General features: G+C 40.1%; 1 protein-coding gene across 1 annotated transcript in view; it reads right to left on the reverse strand.

The window, feature by feature from the left end:
* LOC107225923 (neuroligin-4, Y-linked) overlaps positions 1-27,284 on the reverse strand; it is a 228,124-nt gene that overhangs the window by 27,115 nt on the left and 173,725 nt on the right. Inside the window, exons 2-5 of the mRNA XM_046734046.1 lie at positions 24,481-24,639; positions 10,157-10,354; positions 7,386-7,501; positions 5,235-5,467 (exon numbers count right to left, since the gene is read on the reverse strand). Coding sequence (XP_046590002.1) covers positions 5,235-5,467; positions 7,386-7,501; positions 10,157-10,354; positions 24,481-24,639 — 706 coding nt within the window. The remainder of the gene's footprint in view (positions 1-5,234; positions 5,468-7,385; positions 7,502-10,156; positions 10,355-24,480; positions 24,640-27,284) is intronic.

Consider the following 27,284-nt stretch of genomic DNA (forward strand, 5'->3'; position numbering starts at 1 on the left):
ATTCGATTGAAAACGTGTTACTATTACTAACCAACGAATATAACAAGGGAGCATCTTACGGATCCCTAAATTGTTTAAGATCGGCGTTAGCCTTAATTTTGGGACCTCACGTGGGGCAAGACCCTAGAGTAAAAAGACTGTTTAAGGGAGTGTCTGAGTTGCGTCCTCCGAAACCCAAGTACGACGAAACGTGGGACCCTAAGATTGTCCTGGATTATGCGGCCAGTCTAATGCCTAACGAAGAGATCTCGCTCAATAACCTCTCGCTAAAAGTTGTCACCCTACTCGCACTAGTCACGGGTCAACGAATGCAGACTCTTTCATTAATTAAGATACCGAATATTCAGAACCTGGGTGAAAAGATACAGATTAAAGTTCCGGATAAAGTAAAGACTTCGGGGCCCAACAGAAGACAACCTTTGCTAAATGTACCATTCTACGAGAAAGATAATAGTATACGCGCTGCAACAGCTTTGGTGGCATATCTTAAGCGGACACAGGATCTCAGGGGCGCCGAACAAGCATTATTTGTTGCAATCAAGAAACCATACGGGGCGGTTTCAGCCCAGACTTTGAGTCGGTGGGTGAAAAGTATGTTAGAACAGAGTGGCGTGGACACAAATATTTTTTCGGCGCATAGCACTCGACATGCTTCGACGTCGGCGGCGGATAAGAAAGGAGTAAATATAGACTGCATAAGGAAAGCGGCAGGTTGGACCTCAGCCTCTCAGACCTTTGCGAGATTCTATAACTTACCTGTGTGTAACGATAAGGACGCTTTTGCCAAAGCAGTTTTAGATAAATAAGAAGTTTTCATTTGTTCGAATAGCTATTTTTTGTTTTGGTTGTAGTTGTACTACACTTTTGGGTTGTTTGTTACTTGAGAATATATTCATGTTCAACAATTCACCGTGTTTTGGTGCCGTAATGATCTTTAAACATCTACAAGATGATCTAGAGGAAGAGGCGCGAAATACAATTGAATGATTAAACGAACTTACCTGTAAGTGAAGTTCTATCATAATTGTATGTAGCGCCTCTTCCGAATAGATCAGTCCCACCCATAGGTAACCCAACTCTGTGTACACAGAGGTAAACCCAAAATATTACGGCAAATACTTTGAAGAAATGATAGTCCAGACAGATAGACCAACGGAGGAGACCAAAAGTTTCTAGTTTTACTGTAAACATGTGGTAACACTGGCGTGGAGTGGGGGTACTACAAGATGATCTATTCGGAAGAGGCGCTACATACAATTATGATAGAACTTCACTTACAGGTAAGTTCGTTTAATCATTCAATTTTATATGAAAACGGTTCGAATCAGATTCCGTTCAATTGTGGATATCGGGTCGGGGAAGCGGAGGGCCGAACGTCAATATTCCGTTGGAATAGAATATCTTTTCCAGGCAAATAGATGGCGGGATAATAGAGTTCAATAGTTCAATAATTCCAATTCAGAATACGTGAGGCGATGGCAAAGAAGGCACCTCGGATAAAATTCAATCGTAGGATTTGCGACTACGATATATATATACATATATTATAGGTATCTGTTCCATAATCTATAAGATATAATGTTGTCGGTATAGATTTTCATAACACGATTGTAATATTTATTATTATTCGTCGTGCGTAGCAATAAAAATTTCCATTGTTTCAACGATGTTCAAAATGAAAGACGAAAGACGTAAAAGGGCAACGAATGAATTTTCATTTTATCTTCTCTCGACTTTCCGTTACATACAATGCATTTACACATACGTGTATATATGTGTTATATGTGTATATATATATATATACACATATATATATATATATATGAAAAAGATTGGAAAGAGGAATTTTGCCCGGTATTGAAGCTGCAGGTGCCCGCCGTTCTAAAGGCTAGACGACGAGCTAGGTCAGTTACTCTATGCGAGCCGAGGCCACGTTTAGAAAATTTATATTCACGCCTCGCAGTTCGCCACAAAGGTAAGAGGAAAAAAATGAGATAGAAGAGAAAAGAAAAACGAAATCATAGGAGGTAAATGGGGAAGAAAAAAGTAACCTGAATAAAGAAGACGAAGAGATGTGAGGTGAAAAAAAAAAAAAAAAAAAACAACAACACACACACACGCGCGCGAAAAAAAGTTGTTAAAATAAAGTAAAGTAAACCTCTCGCCGCTTTTCACGCGCTTGCAACGCGATGACGAAGTTGAGGTTTTCATTCTCTTCGTTTTATCCGTCCAGGGTCCACCTGCACTGACTCGCAGACACGGAATTGAAACCCGGGGTTATGGAAAAAAAAAAACAAGAAAAATACTCCGGATGCGGATTTTAGAAATTCTTATTATACCCGCATGTACGTTTCGTTCGTTCTGCGGTATCAAATTGCAGTGGGCGAAAGAGAAAATTAAATCAGGAGCAGGAAAAAAAACAAAAAAAAAAAAACGCAAAACATGTATGCAAATTTTATGAATTCTCCTGTACGCTTGTGTTTAATAAAAGAGAACGGTGGAATTTGTTTCACAACTTCGTACGAAAAATTCGTCAAGTTTTTTGATAACTTTTTGAAGAAGATAAGGAAAAAAAAAAAAAAAAAATGCACGTATAAATAAGCAAGACAGAACTGAAATAGAAAAACTTTCCCGCGAGTCTTGGTTAGAAATTTTTCGTTCAACTTTTGTCGGTAGAAAATTCATTTTATTTCCCCGTTTTTCAGTAAATTTCACATCGAGATGATTAGTTTTCGAGTCGAGTTTCTTAAATTCGAAAAATTGCAAATTCCATCTAAAGCAATGAGAATCAATCGGCAACGCGTGCAATGAAATTAATTTCTCGTTGTAAGATTTCGCGGTAAAGGCAATATTTATTCTTACGGAAACAGTTATGCAGAGATGGAGGAACAAGAAGGAAAAACACGAGTTACAAACAATATCCGTAACGTTAGCTAGCCAACAATAACACGGATCCTTTCGGAGGTAACGAGGTTCGGTTATGGCTGTGTGTCCACCGATCGCTATACATGCCCCATACAGGCTAGAAGTATACGCGCGGCGTGCGATCTTGCAGTTAATTTTTACGACAATTTTTCCTACCACCCCTCCGACATCGAAGCAGCAGCAGCAGCAGCAGCAGCATCAACCGGCCTTCGTTAACTGTATTTTTCTACTGTAATCACGCCTCTTTAGGTTTTACGACACTCGGTATTATACCTACTCTCATCCCTCCCCCCTTTTTTTTTATCATTTTACAGTTGAAACGAAGGCTTCGCCTTTTTTACAAACCTACTGAAATTTTTTCACCCACACAGCGATACCAACTTCCGGTAATTCTGCTGCTGCTGCTTTTCCCGTTACTACTGCAGTTGAAACGAAGTTGCGCTTTTCACGTTCAGAGGGGTAAAAAATGTATACACGATACACGCGGAAACAGAAGAGAGAAGAAGAGAGAGGGAGAAGATGACGAAGCGAAAAAATTCACCCAACTGGAAAACTAAAATTCAGTCGGTTAGCTACGCTGAAATTGATAATAAACAATAATGCGACGTAAACGAATTAACTAATAAAATCTGTATAACGTAAGAAAATAATGAAATTTGCGTAATGATTTTATTTTTTCAGCAATTATCAAGACACTGTGAGAAAAATCGTTGGAAACAAACAAAAAAAATTGCGTTTCCTGTCAGACGCGATGAAATTATCAACCGCTTGTAACTCGCGTTAAGATTATAGATTATATCCGTGTTAAAATTTTATGAACTTTTTTTTTTTTTTTTTCAATGACTTTCGTACAGTGTCCGTCATTATATCTGCACACGGATAAGTTTCGTTAGATAAATATTAACGGGTTTGCGGAATGCCGGGTATATTATATTAAACGTCATTTGTTATCGGGTGCGCCTGATTTACCCCGAGGGTTGGATGGTGCTAAAATTTTCCCCCGTAGCATAATATAGACCTCCTACATATGTATATTGATTGATCTGATCTGGCTCGGTTTTCCAATATCGGCCGACGCCTGGCTGCTCGTTCATTTGTGGAGTTTAAATGACAGTCGCAGCACCAGCAGCAGGCTGCTAGAATTGATCTTTAGATAGTGTACGTATCTCGATCCCCCCCCCCCACCTCCCCACCTCCCCTTCGCCGGGATGCGATGGAACGACGACCCAGATTTCAGCGTCTCTCCTCTTTTACGTGTGGGAAAAAAAGCACATCGTGCAAGCTCGCCGATCGAAGCCGTATCCGGCTAACGCGAATCCTTCATCGTCGTCACGTCGTTTGTTCAATCGCTGTCTCTCGGTTTTTGTTTTTTTTTGTTTCTTTGTTCATAACTTCTGTTCTAAAAAAAATTTTTTTTCTTCATTTCCTTCTATTTTTTTTTTTTTTTTTTCAATTCAAACCTGCAATTATTTCCGTACGCCAGGTAATAATTGCCACGCGTCTCGTTGTTATTTTTCGAACTCGAATCGGACGGTGATTTTTTATTTATTTTTTTTTTTTTTTTACTCGATACCTACCACCGGTTACACAGGACATACAGCGATATTGCGAAGCTTCAAATTATCAAAGCCTGTGCAATTTGATTGCCAATTTTACAATGGCATGTTCCGTACACATCGTGCATATTACGGCCAATTTGCCGCGGACGTTGTCTTTCTCTTTGCAATTTCGAAACCCCGAAGTGTGACAGGTAGGTGAAATTCAATCGCGGGCACCAAAAAAAAAAAAAAAAAAAATACGGTTTTAACAATAATGGTAATTAATGAACGGAGCGGTAACGATCGCTAGCAACGTAAAAGGGTGCTCCGATATTTCCCCTCGGCTTTGAAGTGGACACGGTTGGAATGCACTCGCACGTCGTGTCTGCTGTTTGATTCAATTATTATTCACCGGCTGCAGATCCTCTGCGAAAGGCGAGGAAAAAAATTCATTTCATTTACCGACGAGGAAGAGAAATTTTTCGCTGATTGTACCAGAGTGTCTTTTTGTTATATCTTTTTGCCTCTTCTGTTTCATTGAAATTTATAGGAAATTTATTTCACCGCGAACTTGTCTCCTCAGTGTCGAGGAATGATAAGAGTACGTAAAAAAAAGTTAAAAAAAAAAAAAAAAAACAACCCGACACTGCGCACCAAAGTTGACGAGAACTGTCGTGATTTTCGAATCGGAAATTGCAATAAAAATTTATTCTCTTCTTATGGTGTCGAAAGGAAATGAAAGAGAAATATAAACGTGACATATAATCTTACCTCGACAATTTGGCGACTACGTCCTTCCTGAGCAGGATATTGTTAAGGGTGTTTATGGTGTCTACTTGGAGGGTGAAATCCTGGTCGTCGGGATCACCGGGGTCTATAACGACGCCATCGATGGAGGGGCCGAAGGCAGGGGCGAAGGCGAGGCCCTGGACGGGGGTTGATAAGAGTGCGTTGAGGGGGACGTCCCTCAAACACCTGAGCAACGCCTGCGGATCGCCAGCGACCTGAAACACCGTATCATGGATATTCATTTTTGTGAAAAATTTCTTTTTTTTTTTTTTGCGATTTACTCCACGCTGCGCGGAATTCCTTGAAACCCCATAAGAATTTCCAAAACCCCATAACAATTTCCGATACCCCATAAGACCCCCATAGAAATACACCGTAAGAATCATCGAAACCCCATAAGAATTTCGGTGTTTTAGAAAATCATGTCTCGTTCCTACTATAAGTCTTCCTCAAATTTTCACAAGCGAATGGAGTGTGACTGATGCTAGTGATAATAATAAAATCAATAACAACAACGACAACAGTTCAATTATACGAATATAAAGAAGCGCTGGGAAAAAGTTTTTCAATTTTATTGAATCGCGACGAAAGGGGACGAATAAATTGTGTGATCGGGGAATAAAAACGTAAAAACGCGGATGATAAACATGGACAGGCGAAAAAGAGAGAAGATGGAAGAGAAATAAGTGACGAAAAATGAAAAGTCCAACAACCCGATAAAAACACGTAGGGAGCGAAGATCAATATTTACTCGAAGTGTACACAAGGGGGTTAAATTATTTCGTCGTCGGTTGTAGTAAAGAATCGCTTTACACCCGGATGATTTCTATTCCGTAATTAAATCTCGCTTGGAGCCGTCATCCGCAGAAGCTTGGTGAAAAAATCCCGTGGGAAATTCTTTGCAGATATAACAACAACAGCAACAACAACAACGTTAGACGACAACGTCGACGTCGAGAGATTGAGTGAACATTTTATTTCAGCGTCCCCAGGCGGGTTTGACGTTTAAATAAAAATACAAACGGGGGAATGGAAAAGGAATTAGGGGTAGATACGGTAAAGAATGAAAAATGAATGATTCAAGAAAGAAAAAAAAAAAAATGAATATAATAAATAACGTCCGATTCCGACTGTCGGGGAATTACTGATATAACTACCGTTCGCGAAACGTCGTACAACTGCGAATTGTATATTGTAATACACGTGCGGTTGACTTGACACTTAGGGTGAAAACACATATAATATTAGTCAAATCCGAGTACCTACAAACGATCGGAGTTGGAAATCGGCGATAGGAACGCGGCGAAATTATACGGGGCACATGTGCGCGTGTGTTGATAACGCTGTTGTACAATAAACGAGAGATTACAGATGTAGTACGGTGCGTATAAGAGAAAGGGACGCGTTCGGATCACCCATTCGCCTTGTTTAACAATTGTCAGTCGAATGGAGAATATCGTTCGATTTCTACGGAATACCGATTTATACGCTCTGACGATTTTACGGCACGTTTCGCTTTACTGTCGAATATCGAAACTACCTGCAGCCGCTCTTTTCTCTATTTCTCGAGCAATTCGCTCTTTTTTGTAATTCGTTTAGAATTGAACGATCGCAACCGGGAAATAATGATTGATGATAAATAACTAACAAAAAAAAAAAAAAAAACAGGGTGAATTGGGGATGGTTCAAAAAATTCGATATACATTTTAATAGGAAGTATTTTTTTTTTTTACATTTACCTGAGTCAAGAAGCCAACATAGAAAATAATCACAAGCTAGACACAAGAAAAATAAGGAAAAAATTTTGGATAATTTGTGTGGTTTCTTTGCCAAACAGTCTAAAATCATGACAGGCGCGAACAAATGCATTTCGATGTAACCAATTTTGCGATAATTTGACTATTTATGTACATCGACATGCCAACGTCAATATCTTTGAATATTTGGTCTCCGAAGTGAAAATGAATCGAGTGAAAAATTGTGCGAGTAAAAAAGCTACAAGGATGATGAAAAAAAAAAAAAAAAAAATCCCCTCCTTCGGTTTCTCCTCTAACGTCGTGACGTTCACAGGTCGCTGCACCTCGACCTAGTGCTACATATGCGGATGATAATAAATCGATGGGGTCAACTTACCGCAGAGCAGTTGAGATGCCTGGCGACTTGCATCGCGTATCCAGCAGCCCCTCTTATGAGGGCCCAAGGAGATAACGCGCTGCCGGACATCAGGATGCCACGATGAAAAAGCAGTCCTGGAAACGAAAGGAAAAATCATTAGTAACACAACCGCGGACGGCAACGTTGTTTTTCATTTTTGTAATCGTTTCAGCCAAACCAAAAAACAAAAAAAAAAAAAAAAAAATAATAATTCGCTAGAATCGACTGTTTGCCAATTTTTCGCCAGTCCGGACATTTTCGAACCGTCAACTCTGTTCATTTCGAACTCGATTGCACCGAGGGCAGAGAAATTTTGGTGTTTTCGGTTTATACCTCGTCGGTATTCGAGCGGTCCGGGTGGTCCCGAAGGGGTAAAATTGTGTTCGAGAGGCTGGATCGAGCCGGTGTACTGATTGTGTTTGGTTAGCCATTTGATGGAGAGCGCGTTACGCGTTAGGGGGTTTAAACAATCCCTCTCTACCTCGGGGCTGATTAAAGGATCTTTTTTACCGGGACGTAGTCGTCGTCGTCGTCCCGGCGACTTAACCGTAGGTTGTAAAGCGTCTTGGTCACGGCCACGAGGCTGCCCGGTTGTCCAGCCGTACCCTTTGTCAAACGCGACGGTAAACACAAGCCATCCTGCAGTGGCCGTTAGTGTTGCCGAGCATTAGACCAGCCGGAGTGAGTAACCTCGGATAACAATGAGCCATTATCCGCCCTCCAGCCTGAGTTATGGCCGGTTGAACCACCCTGAGCCACGTATTGACAACGTGTATCCCTCAATTCGTGCCTCCTCATCCGACTCTCCCCCGGATTCTCACTCATAATAGCGCTCAGGCCTAACCACCCTTCGCAACCCAACTTCGATGATGATACACACCGCGCTGTTTCAGCCTCGTCCACTACCAACAAACGCGTCTTACCCTCTTTGATTACATTGTCACAAGTGGCGAAGGGACCATGATCTGCGTCATCCTATCGCAGTTGCTGTTGTGGTCTGGTCAGCTTATTAACCATTGAAACGCGTTACACCGATTAATATGCATGCCGTGGGTATGTGGTCAACGGTACGTCGATGCAGTTGAGTCGGCTGATGGTGATTGAATGTACTCAGTAAAACGTGTCCTTGCTGTATTATTCGTTGCCAGAGAGATTCACAGTTCTGCGGACTGTCTTTTACTGATTTCTAATTCGTCCCGATTGCTTTCAAAGACTCCGACCACATCACGATGGTCTTGGACCACTTGACGTGTTACTTTAAAGCGGCGTTAACACTGCCTTGTGCGAGTTTGCGTCGAATCGAAAGACTCGACGCTAACCAAACTCGAACGTTTTGGCACGTTTCGTTCGGTTTGAATCTCTCTCTCTCCATCTCTCAATCTTTCACTCTCTCTCTCTCTCTCTTTCTCGAGAAAGAGAGAGATATCGAGATAGACAGAAAAGGCGATAAAGATAGGGGGATATAAATCGAAGAGGAGGGGGTGAAGACGCGATGGTCGCAGAGGGTCGGGATGGAGAATGATAAGAAAGAAGCCAACAAGCGAGAGACGTTCGACAATAATAGCCGAGGCATATTTCTTGGCGAAGCAGCTCGACGTAGTCCTATAAAGGTTGAGTCATTTCCGGAGGATAGAGAAAAAGAGAGAGAGAGAGATTGAGCGGCGGGGAGAGAAACGAACAAAAGTCCCCCCGCTAAACGGTATTGGCGTAACGGCATAGTCCTCGAATGAGAAAAAAAAGGAATGAGAATAAGCTGGACCGCGAAAAGAAAAAGAAACAGAAGGAAAAAAACACCCACACATTTCTCGAAAAATGACGCTCAGAAAAAGCGATGCCAGGAACGTCAGACATTTGTACAATCTACCCCGCACGTGGCGAATGAATGCGGGAATGAGATAAGAGTTCCAAGTACAACCGAAGATCTCTTGTCTTCTCATTTCAGTTTTTATTTATTCTTGCATCAAACCATATATAGTCTGACTTCAACAATTCATAATCCAAACGTACCAAATGTTCTTTTGTGAATTTCGAAGACTTGAAATGATTTTCAAGATTGATTTCATATAGTTTTGGATTGTTTAAAGTCCGTTCATCCATCGATAGTGATATATGGCCGTTTCTGTGTACAAATCCCGATATCGACATTTACCGACATTTTAGTCACTAGACAGCTCGGAATTGAACCCGGGTTTTTGTCGGAGCTGTGAAGCGGCTAAAATGTCGGTAAGATGTCGGTATCGGGATCTGTACGTAGAAAAAACTGCGATACATCCTCACTTCCATCACTTCGTGTAATTCGTCCAAATTGACTGGTTGTGAATTCTCACAACTTTTCCGGACTTGGAACAACTCGAAATAGAATTTTTATAAGACTTCGGGTCTGATTCGTTTGAGAGTGGAAGAAGTTTGAAACAGTGGGACCGGTGCATTTTTTCTTGAAAATTTACATATCTATAAAAAAAGAGAGAAAGAAAGAAAAAGAACCGCGACTCTTCGATTTCTGCGATTGGTGAGATTTTGACGGCGGCTTTCGCTTGGATGCGGAACAATTTTCGATTACCTCGGGATTGTAAATCTCGCTCTCTACCAACACTCGCGTGACGTCGTCACGATATTCCCTTACTTCCCGAGGGAACGAGTCGACTGTATTATACGTGCGACGAGGGGATGAACGGGGGGGGGGGGGGGGGGGGGGGGAATTGGGAAGGGGAAATACAGGCGTCATCCCGCTCTCGAGGCTCTAGGCTTACCATCTGGGACCGCGTGACTCGTCATCAAAAAGTTGACACAGGCTGCTCCGGTTCCGTGGCCGACCAACGTCACGTTTCCCGGATCGCCGCCAAAGTAACCGATATTCTCCTGCACCCAGTGCAGCGCAGCTATCTGATCCATCAGTCCGTAATTCGCCGGTGATCTGAGATGCGCGTCTGTATTAGCGTTTAGGAAACCTGAAACAGACGATAAGCATCGAAGAGTCCGGATTAAAAAGAGAATTCGAACAGTGGAGTCACATAGTTTTTCTTCTACCTGTCAGTTTTTGAGATAGATAAATTTTTTTTTTTTCAATTCGGTTACGTTTTTTTTTCTTCCAGGATAATGTAGACGTATTCAAGGGAAATTCCATGCGAACCCGACTAACGTCTGATCCGCACCGTTTGTCATTTTGTTTAAAGAAATTTCTCCAACAGCCCCAATTTCGAAACAGTAGCCGTGAATTTTTTCGTACTTTCATTCCACTCCTAAATTATTTATAAATCTTGAGAGTGATTTTGCCGAGGAACTACTTTACAATTCTTAAAACATTTTCAAAAACTTTATTTTCTAGTACAAACATTTCATGAATTTTTTTTTTTTACACTTTTTTTCAGCTCTTTCAACTGTTTCGGTTAGCTAAATCATTGTTTAAAAGATTTGAAACTGCCCGAAGAATGATCCAAACTTCCATTTTTCACTTACAATAAGCACGTTTATAGACGGGTTCCATTGTAGAACGATTTTTGTCTATTTTTTGGTAAGTTACCGTAAGTTCAACTTTTTTTTATAAACTTCACAATGAAACCGGTATAGAAATGTTCTAAGTGAAGAATAAAAGTTTTGCTAATTTTTTCGGAATTTTCAGACCGTTTAAACAATGTTATAGTCGATCAAATAAATGTAAAAAAAAGTACTAAAAAATATGAGAACAAATAGGCCGATTATGGGCCCGGTCTCGAAATGTTTGAACGAGAAAATGCGATTTTTCGACAATTTTTAGAGAGTTTCAAAAAAGTTCCCTCTCAAAATCTCTCCTATATTTAAGAATAATTAACCAGTTGAATAAAAAATCTGGAAGAAATTCAGGACGCTATTTCAGAGTTGGGAAAATTGCAGAATATTTTTTTAACGGAATCAAAAACGGTGAGGGTCAGACGTTCGTTGACTTCGAATTAAATTCTCCATAAGTTGAGAAGAAGATTAACGATTAGAAACGCTATCAAGTTGTATTGTATTTTTTTTCTGTTTTTTTTTCAACATCATTAGATTATACCTATTCACAATAGTTTTCTAAGTAAAATGAACCACCGCGGAATAAAATCAAACAAACGCATAAATGGATTTTGTTCATAATTTGATTACCTTAAACTTGTGTATGCTTCAAGAAATCTGATCGTAGAGCCTGCAAGTATAATAAATTGATAATAACGCAACGCGCGACTACGTTCGGTGGAATAATTAATAAGAAGAATCGTTTCCTTTTCAGACAAGCTCTTCAAACGCGTAGTTATAGAAAAACAATAACTGATATACCAGCGACAAGGTGGAAAAGAATTTCCTCTTCAAATTACACGGTAGGTTAATTTCTTTCCGCGGTTGTTCTGATATCGGTACAAATAACACAAATTCAATTTAGAAGCTGTCCGTGATGTGGTTTACTGACGAGTAAAAGGTTTGCTTTATTTTCCTTCGCTACCGTGCACAGCATATATTCGATTTCTACGGTTTAATTGATTGCGATAAAATATCGAGAGACAGACGATAAATGAAAAGAAAGAATACCACGATGCGTGAAACAAAGAACGCGCAGAAAAATTGGAATCAAATCTGTGAAACGGTGACAGAATTGTCTTGCCCACCCTCGGTAAGTATCGCGTAAATTTAATCGTCAACAAAATCTTTATTTTTTTTTTATCCCTACCCCACGGTACACGGTGTGACGTGGTATTTCGTACCCCGTCACTTTATTTAATTATCGCATTCCTCTAGGTACAAATATCGCTAAAAATAACGAAAGCACGTCTGAGGCCAATACTCCAAAAATGAACGACTAATTATCTTTAAGTTGATTTCCCTTTACTAAGCTAATTGTATGCTATTTTCTAATTCTGTAATGCTCTTCGAGAACCATCCGCGAGACCTTCACGTCAAGGTACCAGTACACTTCCTGACAGGGGTCAAGTACCAGCTCAACATCAACACCACCGACTACAGACGAACGAATACCGCTGAAACCACTCCCGATGGATGCCTATCTAGTTGTCGAAAAGGGTCGTGCGTGATGCACAACAGCACCTCCAACTATTTGAGACTTATCGGCCAGGAGCCGAACCACGAACGAATGTTTCTACCGCTCGGATGCATCGTCAGGCGGCGTACAGGGCTGTGCGTCAAAAACACAATGAAGCCTCCCGTCGACGATACTTATCAGCCTGGAGCTGAACCGACCCTAATATCTACTAAGTCGTTGACTATACAATAGAAGACGGTTTTCTCTTAACGAACCGTCTTATCGAAGGACTGCGGCGTGGAATAGGCTAATGATATGCTGACCACGTGGATCTGGTGGATCTAGTGTGGGGATCCGGGTTGAGGGCCATCACCACCAGATCGTTCCGGCATGAGGGCTTCCATGAGCGAGGGCCGGGATGCAGCGCCGACGAAATAGCTACAACGGGGAGTACCAGTAAAACAAGGAGTGAGTTACAGTCTGTCGCAAGTCCAGGAGACCGGTGACGTAACATTGCCGCACACATCAATATCGCAATACCTGAGCAGTACGACCCCACCCCCTTCTCACCAACGATACCGCATAGCTGCAGGAAAACATCTCTAACCACCTTCCGACGTCCTGATACCTCGATACCCGTCGTCGAGGGAAAAGAGCATCAAACGGCGAGGGATTATCGCCGCCTATCCGTGGACCAGGCCACGGGACCAGCTGGTCCAATTAAGATACCGCAAATTTTGGGAAGAATCACGTGACACCAGCTCGATGAAAATCAGGATCATCGCTCATCTCATTACTCTACGTTCAGTTGTCAATTAAGAAAGACGTGTTCTCGATATCTGTAATAGAGTTTTTTTTTGGCTATCATTGTATTAAGTTTATCGCTAGTGTACCGCATCCTGTAGTATCTACTATATCTTCTTTTACGTAAGTGAGGTTCCTTTGCTATTTTGTGAAGCCACGAGATTACTTGCAATATATCGTACCTTTACCTTTATCTCTTTCTCTCTTTACCTTGCAGTTGGTCTGCTTGAGCCAATTGGGCTCGTATCTTTTCTCTTTACCTTGCAGTTGGTCTGCTTGAGCCACCTGGGCTCGTACCTTATTATCTCTTATCTTGTCCCTTTCTCTGTCTTATTGCAAGTAACTTCGCGACTGGTTGATTATTACTTACGCATTGTAGTGACTATCGCTTTATCTTATTATCTTTCTCTTTTAGAATATTTGAATGTCTAATATCGCTGTCTAGCAGCGCGTTCCGTTAAAGGATCAATTTTTATCTTAGCTACTGAGCATTACTATTTTGTTATATTTTCTCTGATTAGTTTCTATCTGTCTCTTTATCTATTATCGTTGATTATCGCATCTTAGTGAGAGTACCGCGGGAGCGATCTTATATCGCTGCGCGGTCCCGTTCGTCGTTCATTTGACATTGGAGTATTGTGCCATATCGCATAACATCTTTTTCACTATTTTCTTCGCTTATATCGCTGATCGTAGTTGTCCGTAGTCTATTGGGTTTGCCGTACGTGGCATATTAATTACCTTGAATATTGTTTGCCTTATCTTGAATTACCTTTTATCGTACCGATTATTATCTTTCTTTCTCTCGCACTTACCGCAAACCAGAGACTACGTATTATCTTTTATTCTCTATATTTTATAATAATTTTCTATTTGACCTATCGCTTGAATTTACCTTGTAATTCATAATTCCCTGTCTGCCTATTTCTGATCATTCTGGTAATGTGATAACTATTTCAATTGTTGTATTTCGCATGAGTTATAATCGCTTCTCACATTTTATGATTTATTTGCTTACCGCTTAATTTAAGTACAGTGTATCTCTTCTGTTCTGCCTACCTGTCATAGAACCGTGTTAATCATTACCTTTAATATCGCGAGCTTGCTCATATTTCCCGCTTATTCGGAAAACGTTCCGTTAATTGTTAACTCTCTCGCTTAACCTTTCTCTGGCTGTAACTATTGTTAATTATCGCATATATCGTATTTGTATCGCAAACTCTTCCGCTACTTGCTTGTCAGTAAACTTATCGCTTCTTGTTTAATATATTTGATATTATTCCTGCTTCACCTGTTTCTTATTTTATCTATTGGATTCGACTCCGCCCCTCTACCATTATCTTGTCTCTCTGAGCGAACTGTGCAAAACCGTCGTAGAACCTGACCTTACCTTTATCTATTACCTTTATCTTTATCGTTGTCTTTTTCTCTAATTATCTATTTTTGACGCATGTGCGTCTGGCGCCCAACAATTGTATCTTTCTCCCTTAGTATCTCTCTCTATCTAATTATTTAGGTTAGCGACTGCGCCGTAGGGTAACCAATTATCGTTATATTGTTTATACCCTCAAATATAAAAATATCTGGTTACAAAATGGCGCCCAACGTGGGGCCACGCCAATAAAGAGGGATTATCTTATTCAGTGGTGAAAGCAAAGTTTATCGCATACTGTCAAAGCACCAGAGAAAAGTAAGAGACCGAATACGAACCCCAGAAACCCCACAAATTAATAAAATTGCGAGGAACTCAGACAATTGAGCAACATATTGAAACCAATTGATTACTGCGACCAAGATTGGATATAAACCAAAGTTCGAATATTAGAGTTCCATATTGCGACCGAATACAGCCTAGATATCGCTAAATTAAAATACCGAAAACTAAAAACTATTTAAATATCGCACGGCTTACTCGCCATCAATACCGCAAATTCAAAAATTATCTAAATACCGCACGGCTTAACCGCCACTAATAACGCAAATTTGAAAATTATCTAAATATCGCACGGCTTAACCGCCATCCATAACGCAAGGTCGAAAAATATTTAAATATCGCACAACATAACTGCCATAACTATCGGGAACATAAAAACACGTGGATACCGCACAGATTAACCGACGTACCTCTCGAGTAATATCAATAGAAAAACTCAGGGATAATACGGGACGACCTAAACATCCTGACCTTATAATCTGCTCAGTCTAGAGTGTGGCAGGGGTGATCCCTTGTTGTAATCAAACTTGTTATCGATTCGCTAGATCGCGGTGTTTTGGTTTCTTCAGCGAGGTCACCATATTAATCTTCTTGCACAACAAAATCTATTGTGAAACCTTTGGCTTGGATAGGATAATATAATCTTCCGTTGTTTATATCGCAGTTTCCGGCTTTACAGGGTCACGCTAGTTAACCGATTAAATAATCCATCAATACCGCAATTTCTTTCTCTTCGGGTCACCTATCGCTAGTCAACACTTCTTATGTCAATACACACGTCCGCTAAGGCGTGGGTAGACTCCTTGACCGACGCCGAATTAAACAACGAATTAGAAGGACGCTCGTTGTCAACAGCAGGTATATTACCGGTCCGTCGTCAGCGGTTGACGAATTTTTGTAAGCAACACGGTCTAAACATGGATGACCCTCCTGCTCTCGACGACGCTTATATGACTACACCGACAGACGACAGCGATAGCATTACGTTACCCACACCGACGCAACCAATCAACCCCGCGCCTCATACCGACGATGAGATTCGTGACGCGACGCGACCGTCGAACCGTAACCCCGAGACGTCAGCAACCGGCGCGATTCGGAAGCAGCCACCGGAACCGCAACCTAGCCGAATTAGCCCGCGTAATATACCGCCAGAATTCCTTCCCGGCAATGATGCACCGGCTAAGCCGGCGCCCGTTCAGCAACCACCGTTGAGATCACGGGAGTATCATCCGGCGAATCCGCCACCATTCGACTACCGCACAGGGAATTCTCCCCCTTACGAATATCGCGACGCACCGCCGCTGCGGAGGCCTGCCTTCCGCAACCAGGGCTTCGAGGACGGCCAATATAACTTCCCGCGACCGAGCATGAACAGCAACTTAGCATCACCGTCCAGACCGACCGCGTTAGCCGCGTATGAGGTTATGAGGAAATGGAATCTCAAGTTTTCGGGAACGCGTAGCGAGGACGCCGAAGCATTTCTCGCACGGATAGACGAGGGCCGATCGCTCATTAACATTCGCGACGAGGATATTTTAAATAGTATCCCCTTCTTCTTATCAGGTGTCGCAATTTATTGGTTCCGCAACAAACGCGAAACGTGGCATTCTTTTGCAGAATTTAAAGCCGCGTGGCGCCGTAGATTTGTCAATCCGGAATTGCAGTTCGCATTGAGGGAGGAAATTCGTAGACGAACCCAGGGCGAATTCGAGTCAGTCGCTGACTATTTGACATATATGAGGGCGTATTTCGACAGATTGAGGCCCGCGTGGTCGGAAGAGGAGCAGTTAGATTACGCATACCGCAACTTATTACCGCGATTACAGGTTGCAATTCGACGGGACGAATTACAGGACCTCGATCAATTAGAAGACATTGTGAGTCGGATAGAAATCAGCTTCCGCGCAGCAAATAATTATCAAGCACCGCCAACCCCGGAACGATCGGTACTACCCGAATTAGCTTACCACGGGCAAAGGAACCCAAGGCCTTCTCGCAATAATCTCGCATTACCAGAACCATCTCCCCTGTAGTCGTTGACCGTCCACCGCGATTTCCGCTTATTTTAGGGCCATTTTTTTTTCTTTTTATCTTTCACAAATTTTTTTTTTGCTAAGTTATTACCGCAAATTTTTATTTTTATTACCGCAATTTTGTTTATTTTTATTATCGCAATTTACTTTAATTTTTGTTTACCGCCAAAAATCCTTTATTTTTTTTGTACCGCAATTGCCGCAACCACTCGCCAAGGTTACCGTTTTTTTTTCTTTTTCGCAAATTTTTGTTTATCGCAATTTTTTTTTCCGCAATTTTTGTTATCGCATATATATATTTTTTTTCTTTTCGCAAAATTTTTTTTTATCGCAATTTTTTTTTTACCGCAATTTTTGTTATCGCATATATATATATTTTTTTTTCTTTTCGCAAAATTTTTTTTATCGCAATTTTTTTTTACCGCAATTTTTGTTATCGCATATATATTTTTTTTTCTCGCAAACTTTTTTTACTATCGCAATTTTTTTTTATCGCAAAATTTTTTTTTCTTGTCGCATTTTTTTTATTATTATTATCGAAGAATTGTTTTTTTTTGCCGCTAGGCTATTATAAATAAACTGTCTTATTACCGCTACACAATTATTTTCTCGTGCTATAGTAACAGTGAACCGTCTTATCACCTATATCCGATCACTCACGGTGCGCCCACGATCCACTCCTGAATTCTGTCATATTCATCGTTACGGGATCAATTAACCCCCTCTCGTAAATTGGTTACAAAATGACGTCCAACAATTAAAACCCCACTCGACCTTGAAATCATCAACAACATCGTCGCCACACCTAGTCACCTGACGCAGTAACAACTTGAGGTCAAAACTCCTTTTATCGCAATTATCTTAAAAATAACGCTTAACAATTTTTTTTTGGTCGCTTTACCCAGAATAATACCTCACATGAGGCCAAAATTTCAATATCGCTCTCTGCCGCCTAAATTGTCTGAACTCCTCTGCAACAACACCCTTCAACCAAGCAATCGAATCAATCAACTCTCTACCTTCTCGCAAAAATTTAGCTCATCCTTTCGCTTCCTTCACTCACAACCGATCAGGTCAACAGTAGAACTTGGAAAACTATGTTTCGCCAAGAATCAGCAGGCCGTACTCCAAAGTCTCTCAACTAAGTCAAGTATCGCATGGATTTTCCATTTCAATCCTATCTATCGCAACTATCTCTAACATCTCTAACGATCATCTAGTCACATGCAAAAGTAAGTAGTCAACATAATGGTTTCCTAATGGCAAAGGACCTCCTCGGTCCTCCGTAAGGAGGGGGGAGTTGTGACGTGGTATTTCGTACCCCGTCACTTTATTTAATTATCGCATTCCTCTAGGTACAAATATCGCTAAAAATAACGAAAGCACGTCTGAGGCCAATACTCCAAAAATGAACGACTAATTATCTTTAAGTTGATTTCCCTTTACTAAGCTAATTGTATGCTATTTTCTAATTCTGTAATGCTCTTCGAGAACCATCCGCGAGACCTTCACGTCAAGGTACCAGTACACTTCCTGACAGGGGTCAAGTACCAGCTCAACATCAACACCACCGACTACAGACGAACGAATACCGCTGAAACCACTCCCGATGGATGCCTATCTAGTTGTCGAAAAGGGTCGTGCGTGATGCACAACAGCACCTCCAACTATTTGAGACTTATCGGCCAGGAGCCGAACCACGAACGAATGTTTCTACCGCTCGGATGCATCGTCAGGCGGCGTACAGGGCTGTGCGTCAAAAACACAATGAAGCCTCCCGTCGACGATACTTATCAGCCTGGAGCTGAACCGACCCTAATATCTACTAAGTCGTTGACTATACAATAGAAGACGGTTTTCTCTTAACGAACCGTCTTATCGAAGGACTGCGGCGTGGAATAGGCTAATGATATGCTGACCACGTGGATCTGGTGGATCTAGTGTGGGGATCCGGGTTGAGGGCCATCACCACCAGATCGTTCCGGCATGAGGGCTTCCATGAGCGAGGGCCGGGATGCAGCGCCGACGAAATAGCTACAACGGGGAGTACCAGTAAAACAAGGAGTGAGTTACAGTCTGTCGCAAGTCCAGGAGACCGGTGACGTAACATTGCCGCACACATCAATATCGCAATACCTGAGCAGTACGACCCCACCCCCTTCTCACCAACGATACCGCATAGCTGCAGGAAAACATCTCTAACCACCTTCCGACGTCCTGATACCTCGATACCCGTCGTCGAGGGAAAAGAGCATCAAACGGCGAGGGATTATCGCCGCCTATCCGTGGACCAGGCCACGGGACCAGCTGGTCCAATTAAGATACCGCAAATTTTGGGAAGAATCACGTGACACCAGCTCGATGAAAATCAGGATCATCGCTCATCTCATTACTCTACGTTCAGTTGTCAATTAAGAAAGACGTGTTCTCGATATCTGTAATAGAGTTTTTTTTTGGCTATCATTGTATTAAGTTTATCGCTAGTGTACCGCATCCTGTAGTATCTACTATATCTTCTTTTACGTAAGTGAGGTTCCTTTGCTATTTTGTGAAGCCACGAGATTACTTGCAATATATCGTACCTTTACCTTTATCTCTTTCTCTCTTTACCTTGCAGTTGGTCTGCTTGAGCCAATTGGGCTCGTATCTTTTCTCTTTACCTTGCAGTTGGTCTGCTTGAGCCACCTGGGCTCGTACCTTATTATCTCTTATCTTGTCCCTTTCTCTGTCTTATTGCAAGTAACTTCGCGACTGGTTGATTATTACTTACGCATTGTAGTGACTATCGCTTTATCTTATTATCTTTCTCTTTTAGAATATTTGAATGTCTAATATCGCTGTCTAGCAGCGCGTTCCGTTAAAGGATCAATTTTTATCTTAGCTACTGAGCATTACTATTTTGTTATATTTTCTCTGATTAGTTTCTATCTGTCTCTTTATCTATTATCGTTGATTATCGCATCTTAGTGAGAGTACCGCGGGAGCGATCTTATATCGCTGCGCGGTCCCGTTCGTCGTTCATTTGACATTGGAGTATTGTGCCATATCGCATAACATCTTTTTCACTATTTTCTTCGCTTATATCGCTGATCGTAGTTGTCCGTAGTCTATTGGGTTTGCCGTACGTGGCATATTAATTACCTTGAATATTGTTTGCCTTATCTTGAATTACCTTTTATCGTACCGATTATTATCTTTCTTTCTCTCGCACTTACCGCAAACCAGAGACTACGTATTATCTTTTATTCTCTATATTTTATAATAATTTTCTATTTGACCTATCGCTTGAATTTACCTTGTAATTCATAATTCCCTGTCTGCCTATTTCTGATCATTCTGGTAATGTGATAACTATTTCAATTGTTGTATTTCGCATGAGTTATAATCGCTTCTCACATTTTATGATTTATTTGCTTACCGCTTAATTTAAGTACAGTGTATCTCTTCTGTTCTGCCTACCTGTCATAGAACCGTGTTAATCATTACCTTTAATATCGCGAGCTTGCTCATATTTCCCGCTTATTCGGAAAACGTTCCGTTAATTGTTAACTCTCTCGCTTAACCTTTCTCTGGCTGTAACTATTGTTAATTATCGCATATATCGTATTTGTATCGCAAACTCTTCCGCTACTTGCTTGTCAGTAAACTTATCGCTTCTTGTTTAATATATTTGATATTATTCCTGCTTCACCTGTTTCTTATTTTATCTATTGGATTCGACTCCGCCCCTCTACCATTATCTTGTCTCTCTGAGCGAACTGTGCAAAACCGTCGTAGAACCTGACCTTACCTTTATCTATTACCTTTATCTTTATCGTTGTCTTTTTCTCTAATTATCTATTTTTGACGCATGTGCGTCTGGCGCCCAACAATTGTATCTTTCTCCCTTAGTATCTCTCTCTATCTAATTATTTAGGTTAGCGACTGCGCCGTAGGGTAACCAATTATCGTTATATTGTTTATACCCTCAAATATAAAAATATCCGGTTACAACGGCTATGGTGTTTTGTGTATGGGGAAACGGTGATGTATCGTTTTTAATATTGACGACAGCGTTGGTATTCCGGATTCCGTCGAGGGAAATGGCGCCGGGGCTTAGCCGGGATCTCGGATATTTATTTCCCCCTTCCCTCGCCCCTTTCACCCTCTCAGGTCTCCTGATCGGGTGATTTTTCTCAATCGTTATCAGTCATAATTTGCCGCAATTTTGCTCGTCACTTTGTATTCGAGGCAGGGTAATTTTTTTTTTTTCTTTTTTCTCTCCTTCCCATTCCTTTTTATTTTTTAGTCGATAAAATATGCACACACAGTTCAAGTTTCTTCTCTCCCTACTTTCAACGCGATATTTGGCCCGAAAGTGAAACTCATCCCACGCTTCGCTTGGAACGTGTTTACTAATTCAAAAGCTTCGCAGCTTTCAACCTCCGTTGCAGGATCGGCTAATCACACCGCACTTAACGGAGTGTTACTTGAGTGGCACAACACTTCTGAAACCTGGCAACTTTTCCTCTGAGAGAGGGGAAAATCGAGGAATTGCAGAAATTTGCCACGGGTTTGTTCGAACAGACAACTAGCTGCCAAAAAAAAAAAAAAAAAAAGAAACAGTTTTCACGAGATGCTTTTCATGAAAATCCCGTGAAAAGGGATGATAGTCTGATTTTTGGGCGGTGATCTCGAAGACCGCCAAGTGAAAAATCTGAAACTGATGATGACTTTATTTTTTTTTTACCAAAACCAATACTTTTCTCACACCGAAGGTGATGGAAGGTAAAAAAAATCACCGCTCATCTCATGCGTGTGTCGATAAATGCGACACAAGTTGGATCGATCGGAGATTCGTGTTTTTTTTTCCTTTTTTCTTTGCAAGTTAAAAAAACTGGACGCTTTTTTGCCGAAGTATAACAATTCCTTGGGATTGAAACTTTGCCATTAAACAACAGGAAATGTCGTGAGGAAATTGTTGTGGAGTAAAGATGAAGAGAGGCAAATAAATATGTGAGAAAAAAAAAAAAAAAGAAGAAATGAGTACGAAGAGAAGAGAAACAAGTATTAGGTTTGCAACAATATGCGGCGTACCAACTCGGAGAGAAATTGAAGCAAGGTGGAAATACGCTTAACTCGGGGAATCGGAGGACTGCCCTTAGGGAATCGAGTCGCAAACCTCGAGGCGTTTGCGAATTACACTTGCACTCCAGTCTTATTTTCGTTTTAAATTATTTCTCTCTGGATTGAATTCCTCCCCCATCCTTCCATCTTCTACAGTCGCTTTCTCCAATCCTCTTCTCCGAATATTCCCCACCTCGATACCGCATTGTCACTTTTTTTTTTTTGGAAGAGAGGAAAACTTTTGGAAATTCTGTATTGGGTAGAATTAATTTTTTCATTTTTTCCGAGAAGTGTTACTTAGCTACCGAAGTATCGATGTTTCGGCCTTTCACGATTTTTGTCGAATATGATTGTAACACCGGTTAATAATTTTGTAGTTTTAATAATGAGCAAAGCAGAACTATGCAAATGCGTTAGAAAAAAATCGAAATTGAAAATTCGTGGCGATATCAATTTCATTCAACTATTTCTTTCGAGACTTAGCACGTCAATTACGAGCAGGAAAAAAATAAAGTAATTAAAAATTCATCACAAACACGTTTGTCTAATCGAATAGAATTTCTCAAATTGACTGTATCAAAATCATTTTCAACGGAGTAAAATGAGAAATTCTTATAAAGCAAACGAAGAATAAATAATACAGTTCGAATATACAAAATTTGTGAGCTTGAATTTTAACAAAAAGCATTGGAAAGGAAAATGGAAAATACTTGTTTGATTCGTTTCAAGGAAAATGTGTACCTTAGCTTTTACAACACGGTTCGCCTGTGCTCTTTACGATTTCACCTTATTCAGCTCACCTGCTTTTAGCCTCCTTTAAAATGGATAAATGGATTCGATGTATACGAGAAAGAAACTTGCACAAGGAAGCGGAGTAGAAAATAAAGCATGAGGTGCAGATGTGCGAAAAATTTTCCGCGCTACAAAATAAAGGTCGAGTATTTGGATTTCGATTTTTTATTCCGTAAATTTTGGAATATTATTTAAAATTTTTGCATTACTTTCTTCTTCGTAACGTCGTCACTGTAATAATTAGTTGAATACGAATTTCGACAAAGAGCTGTTGCAAAAGTGTAAATAAACGTAATTCTTTTTTCTTTTTCATTTCATCCACTTTTATTTCCGGTTCTACTTCAGCTTTATATTTGTATACATGACGCGTATGAATGTCGTTGAGAGCCGATTAACTTATTTTTCAAATCCGGGGGGCGGGCTATGAATTTTCTATCCCGAAAACGGAAGGTTTTCTTGTAATGAGTTTCCTATTAGATTTGCGACGTCTTGTTGCTTGGCAACCGCCGCCGTTTCCGCCGTTGGGGAGAAACTTTCAATCCTTTTACATCTTCTGCTCCTCTCATAGTTTACGATATTCGATCTCTCCTTACTCGCATTCTTCACTCGCTTTACGAGTAGAATTTCGAAACTGAATTTACCATTCGAAACTTGTCTAATCCTTAAAAAAAATCGTCAATGAAAAAAAAAAAAAAAACGTATGTATAAAAAACTGTACTGTTAATGCAAAAATTGTCGACCAAGATTTCGATGTTACCGTCTTTTTTTTTTTTTTTTTTTTCTTGCGCGTCAGAATATCTTGCGGAATATAAAATTTCAATTACCGAATAGAAGCAAACTTTTTTTTTGTTTCAAAGAAGCAGGGCGGCGAGAGAAAAACTCGAGGATAAAAAATTGAGTTACACGGCCGCGTAACTTGTGGAAAAAGTAAAGAAGATGAGACGATGATACCAAACTAAAAAAAAAAAAAAAAAAAACAGACCGAAGTACGAAGTGAAAAAAGAGAAGGAAAAAAATCCGTGCATGTAATATATAATAATAATCTTCTTATACCTTTGGCGGAGGGAAAATCCTCGGCTTTTCTAAATTTACAGCCAAATCCGGCAAACGCTGAAATAACTTTCAATGGCCCAGGTTTAAGTTATTTATTTCTTTCCGTTTTTTTTTTTTCTCTCTCTCTCTCCTTGCACTCGCAGTCTTGCCGTTTTTAATACTCCTTCTAAAGGAAAGAGAAATGACACAGATCGATGGCGCTTGAGCCTTTTTCTCTTCACGAGCCCTCTTTACGCAGCTTTTCAATGCCAAAGAAAAGCTCAGCTCGTTTTTCAATTTTACCGGGACACCGAGAGCAATGTATATACGTATCATGGGTTTCGGAATTTTCCCAGTCAATACAAACGGCTCTCGGGCGCGATTTATTACACGTGTTAAAAAAAATTTGGATTTATCAAAATTTATCGAATTCAAGTATGAAACAAAACAGGCTTATTTTTCTTCTGTTCATACTCGTTTGCCAATTTTTTTTGTTTTTTTTTTCTCAGTTTTCTTTCTTCTCCTTTCAATTTTCCGCTCGTGTTTTTTGACCGTTCGGTGATAACGAATGTGGAAAAATTAGCTGTGTGATTCAGTCAGGCTTACCCAGAATTCCGAGTCTGTAGTTTATCGTCACGACGACGACACCTCCATAGCTTGCCAAAACGCTACCGTCATAGGGATTTCCGCTGCTCCATTCGTAGCTCTCGCCGTGAACGAAGACAATTACGGGATAACGTCTGCCTCCCGAATCTCTCGCTCCGGCTGAAAAAAAGGAAGAAAAAAACAAACAAATGTTGAGAAACGAAGAAGATTGATCAGAGATGTGAAAATTTACAGAATAAAGTTACGCGAACAAAATTTGGAGAGTAGGTGCAGAGGATTGTAATTTTTCTTTTTTTTTTTTCTCATTTCTTACTTAAAAAAAATCGTTCGTTTCATCTTCTCTTGATTTGTTTACGTCTTATCGATACGAGGAAGAAAAGAAAAAAAAAAAATAAACAAATTCTTGTCCAGCAGTAGTTTGTACAGAGACTTTGATGGGAAAATTTTTTCAACCCTCGGCACCGGATGAATGAGACGAGCTTGCAAGCTGCAGGGTGGTTTAATAGACTGTGGGTGGGTATGTAATTAAAGTGGCACGTGTGTAAGGCGCCATTGCTCATCTACCGCGAAAGCTTTTGCGGCCTCGCCAAGTGTCTGCACAGTGCAAATGTTTGCTCCGACAAATGTTGAAATTTAACGAGCTGAAGACGCGCCGCTTTCTCTCTCTCTCTCTCTTTCTCTCTCCCTTCAGCTCTTTATGGCCATTCTGTGTGTCTAAAACGAACTTAAATTTCATACAGACACATTAAACTTTGATATTCGCGTGAAAATTAACATCCCGTTTCACCGTTGATAATTAATAATAATAATATTAAAAAAAAGAAAAGAAAAAAAAAAGAAAAACTGATTTCTTCCTTTCAAAATGTGAGTCGAAACATTTATCGAAATTTTATTGATCTCACGAAAGAATAATTTCGATTCAATTTTTCTCATCTGTAATAAGAGATCGGAGTTTATAAACCAACCGAGAAAACGAAAGCTTCGGAACAGCAAAGAAATTATAGAGTGAACAATTTCCTTTCCGTAAATGAATACGAGTATAAATGAAATGAGAAGCTAAGGAACGAAAAATTAAGCTCAATTATTACAAGCTATGGTTCAAAATATTTTCAAAGCTTGGTTCGATGTTTGTTTAAAAATTTGCCACCTCTGTTCTTTGCGGATAATCGGTGAAATTCGTTGCGAGAAGGCGGTAAAATAAAAAAAAAAAAAAAAAACGGATTAAAAAAGGAAAAGAAAAATCGTGCGGAATGAATAAAAATTCGAAGCGTAATTTTTTTTTTTTTTTTACAAAATCTTTCTTCTTACCCAAACAATTTTTCTCGGTGATGCCACGGTGGAAAATTGCGAGTTATTTTTTTCTCAAACACCCTGATACACGTTCATGCATGGAGATTGTATAATAACGCTGAAAGGGTTGCGTAGACTATAGTTTACCGAGTGCAGGCAAGTATTAGCGTTCTCGTATAATGATAATTTTCGATACTAGTAAACGTTACAGTAATGGAGTCCGTTCGGGCGATTACGGCCCGAGTTTCATTAGGAAGTATGATGCGGTTTTGACGGCTCGATTTTCCCCCCGTTCCTGAACGACTTAATGAAATAATAACACCGACATACACCGCATGTTGCGGATCGTTCGAGATTCTATTCACGCCAGGGATCGAGACCGAAATGAGATTATCGTTGGTAAAGTGCGAAAAGTCCATATAGGTACGTGAATAAGAGTGAAAATCATAATTTTCAGTGTAAGCGAAGTCAAAGCTTGATAAATAAAATCACCAATTTCATCAATACCAATCTACAAATCGCAAAAAATTATTTCAATTCTCGAGAAAATTCAAGATTTCACCTTTGCTCTTTTTCGATCTTGACATTTTGTCCAAATTGAATACTCTCATGTGAAAAAAAGTGAATTTTTCAGCTACTAAAATGTTTTAAAAATTTCGTGAAAACGATTTCTCCCGTTCTCAGGAAGCAGGATCAATTTCTGAGACTTGGAAGAAAGAAAGAAAGAAAAAAAAGAAAAAGAAAACACTCTTATTAAATTATGAGAGCTTTTACGCTGCGTTGCGGGCTTTTAACTGCGAGCTTGACCCTCCGGTTAACCTGTTGAACAAAACGAGGCCACCGCAGCTTCATTGTATGAGAAATTATTTCAGTTTCAGATTTACACGGCGTTTCTGGAGCGTGGTAGGTCCTTTTTTTTTTTTTTTTTAATTTAAACGGAGTCAAGACTCGTTATTTCGTGAAGAAAAACGAGACGCAAAAACGAAAATATCGAAATTGAGCTTTTGAAAATTTTCCCACATATTAACGGAAACTCGGGCAAATTTTCGAGGGTACATATGGGGAATTCCATGCGAACCTGACCAACGTCTGACCCTCACCATTCCTTATTCTGTTTAAAAAAAAACTTCTGTTATTGTCCAAACTTTGAAACAGTACCCTGAATTTTTTCAGATTTTTTATTCGACCGTTTAATTACTTATAAATATTGATAGTGATTTTGAAAAGGACGCTTTTAAAGATTCTCAAAAAATACTCAGAAACTGTCTTTTCTATTCCAATTTTTTTCCATTTAATTTCAGCAGCCTTCATTTTTTTGCTCAACTAAATATTGTTCGAACGGTCTGAAAACTTTCGAAATATTTTCAAAACACCTATCTTTCACTTATTGTTACAACATTTCTAGACCGGTTTCATTATGAAGCGATTTTTGTTTATTATTTTGGCACGTTAAACTTTTTTGTTTCGTCAACAACCGATTTATAAATGTTTCAAGTAAATGATAGAAGTTTTGA

The sequence above is a fragment of the Neodiprion lecontei genome, chromosome 3 (genome assembly GCF_021901455.1).
Source record: "Neodiprion lecontei isolate iyNeoLeco1 chromosome 3, iyNeoLeco1.1, whole genome shotgun sequence".
Taxonomy (NCBI): Eukaryota; Metazoa; Arthropoda; class Insecta; order Hymenoptera; family Diprionidae; genus Neodiprion; species Neodiprion lecontei.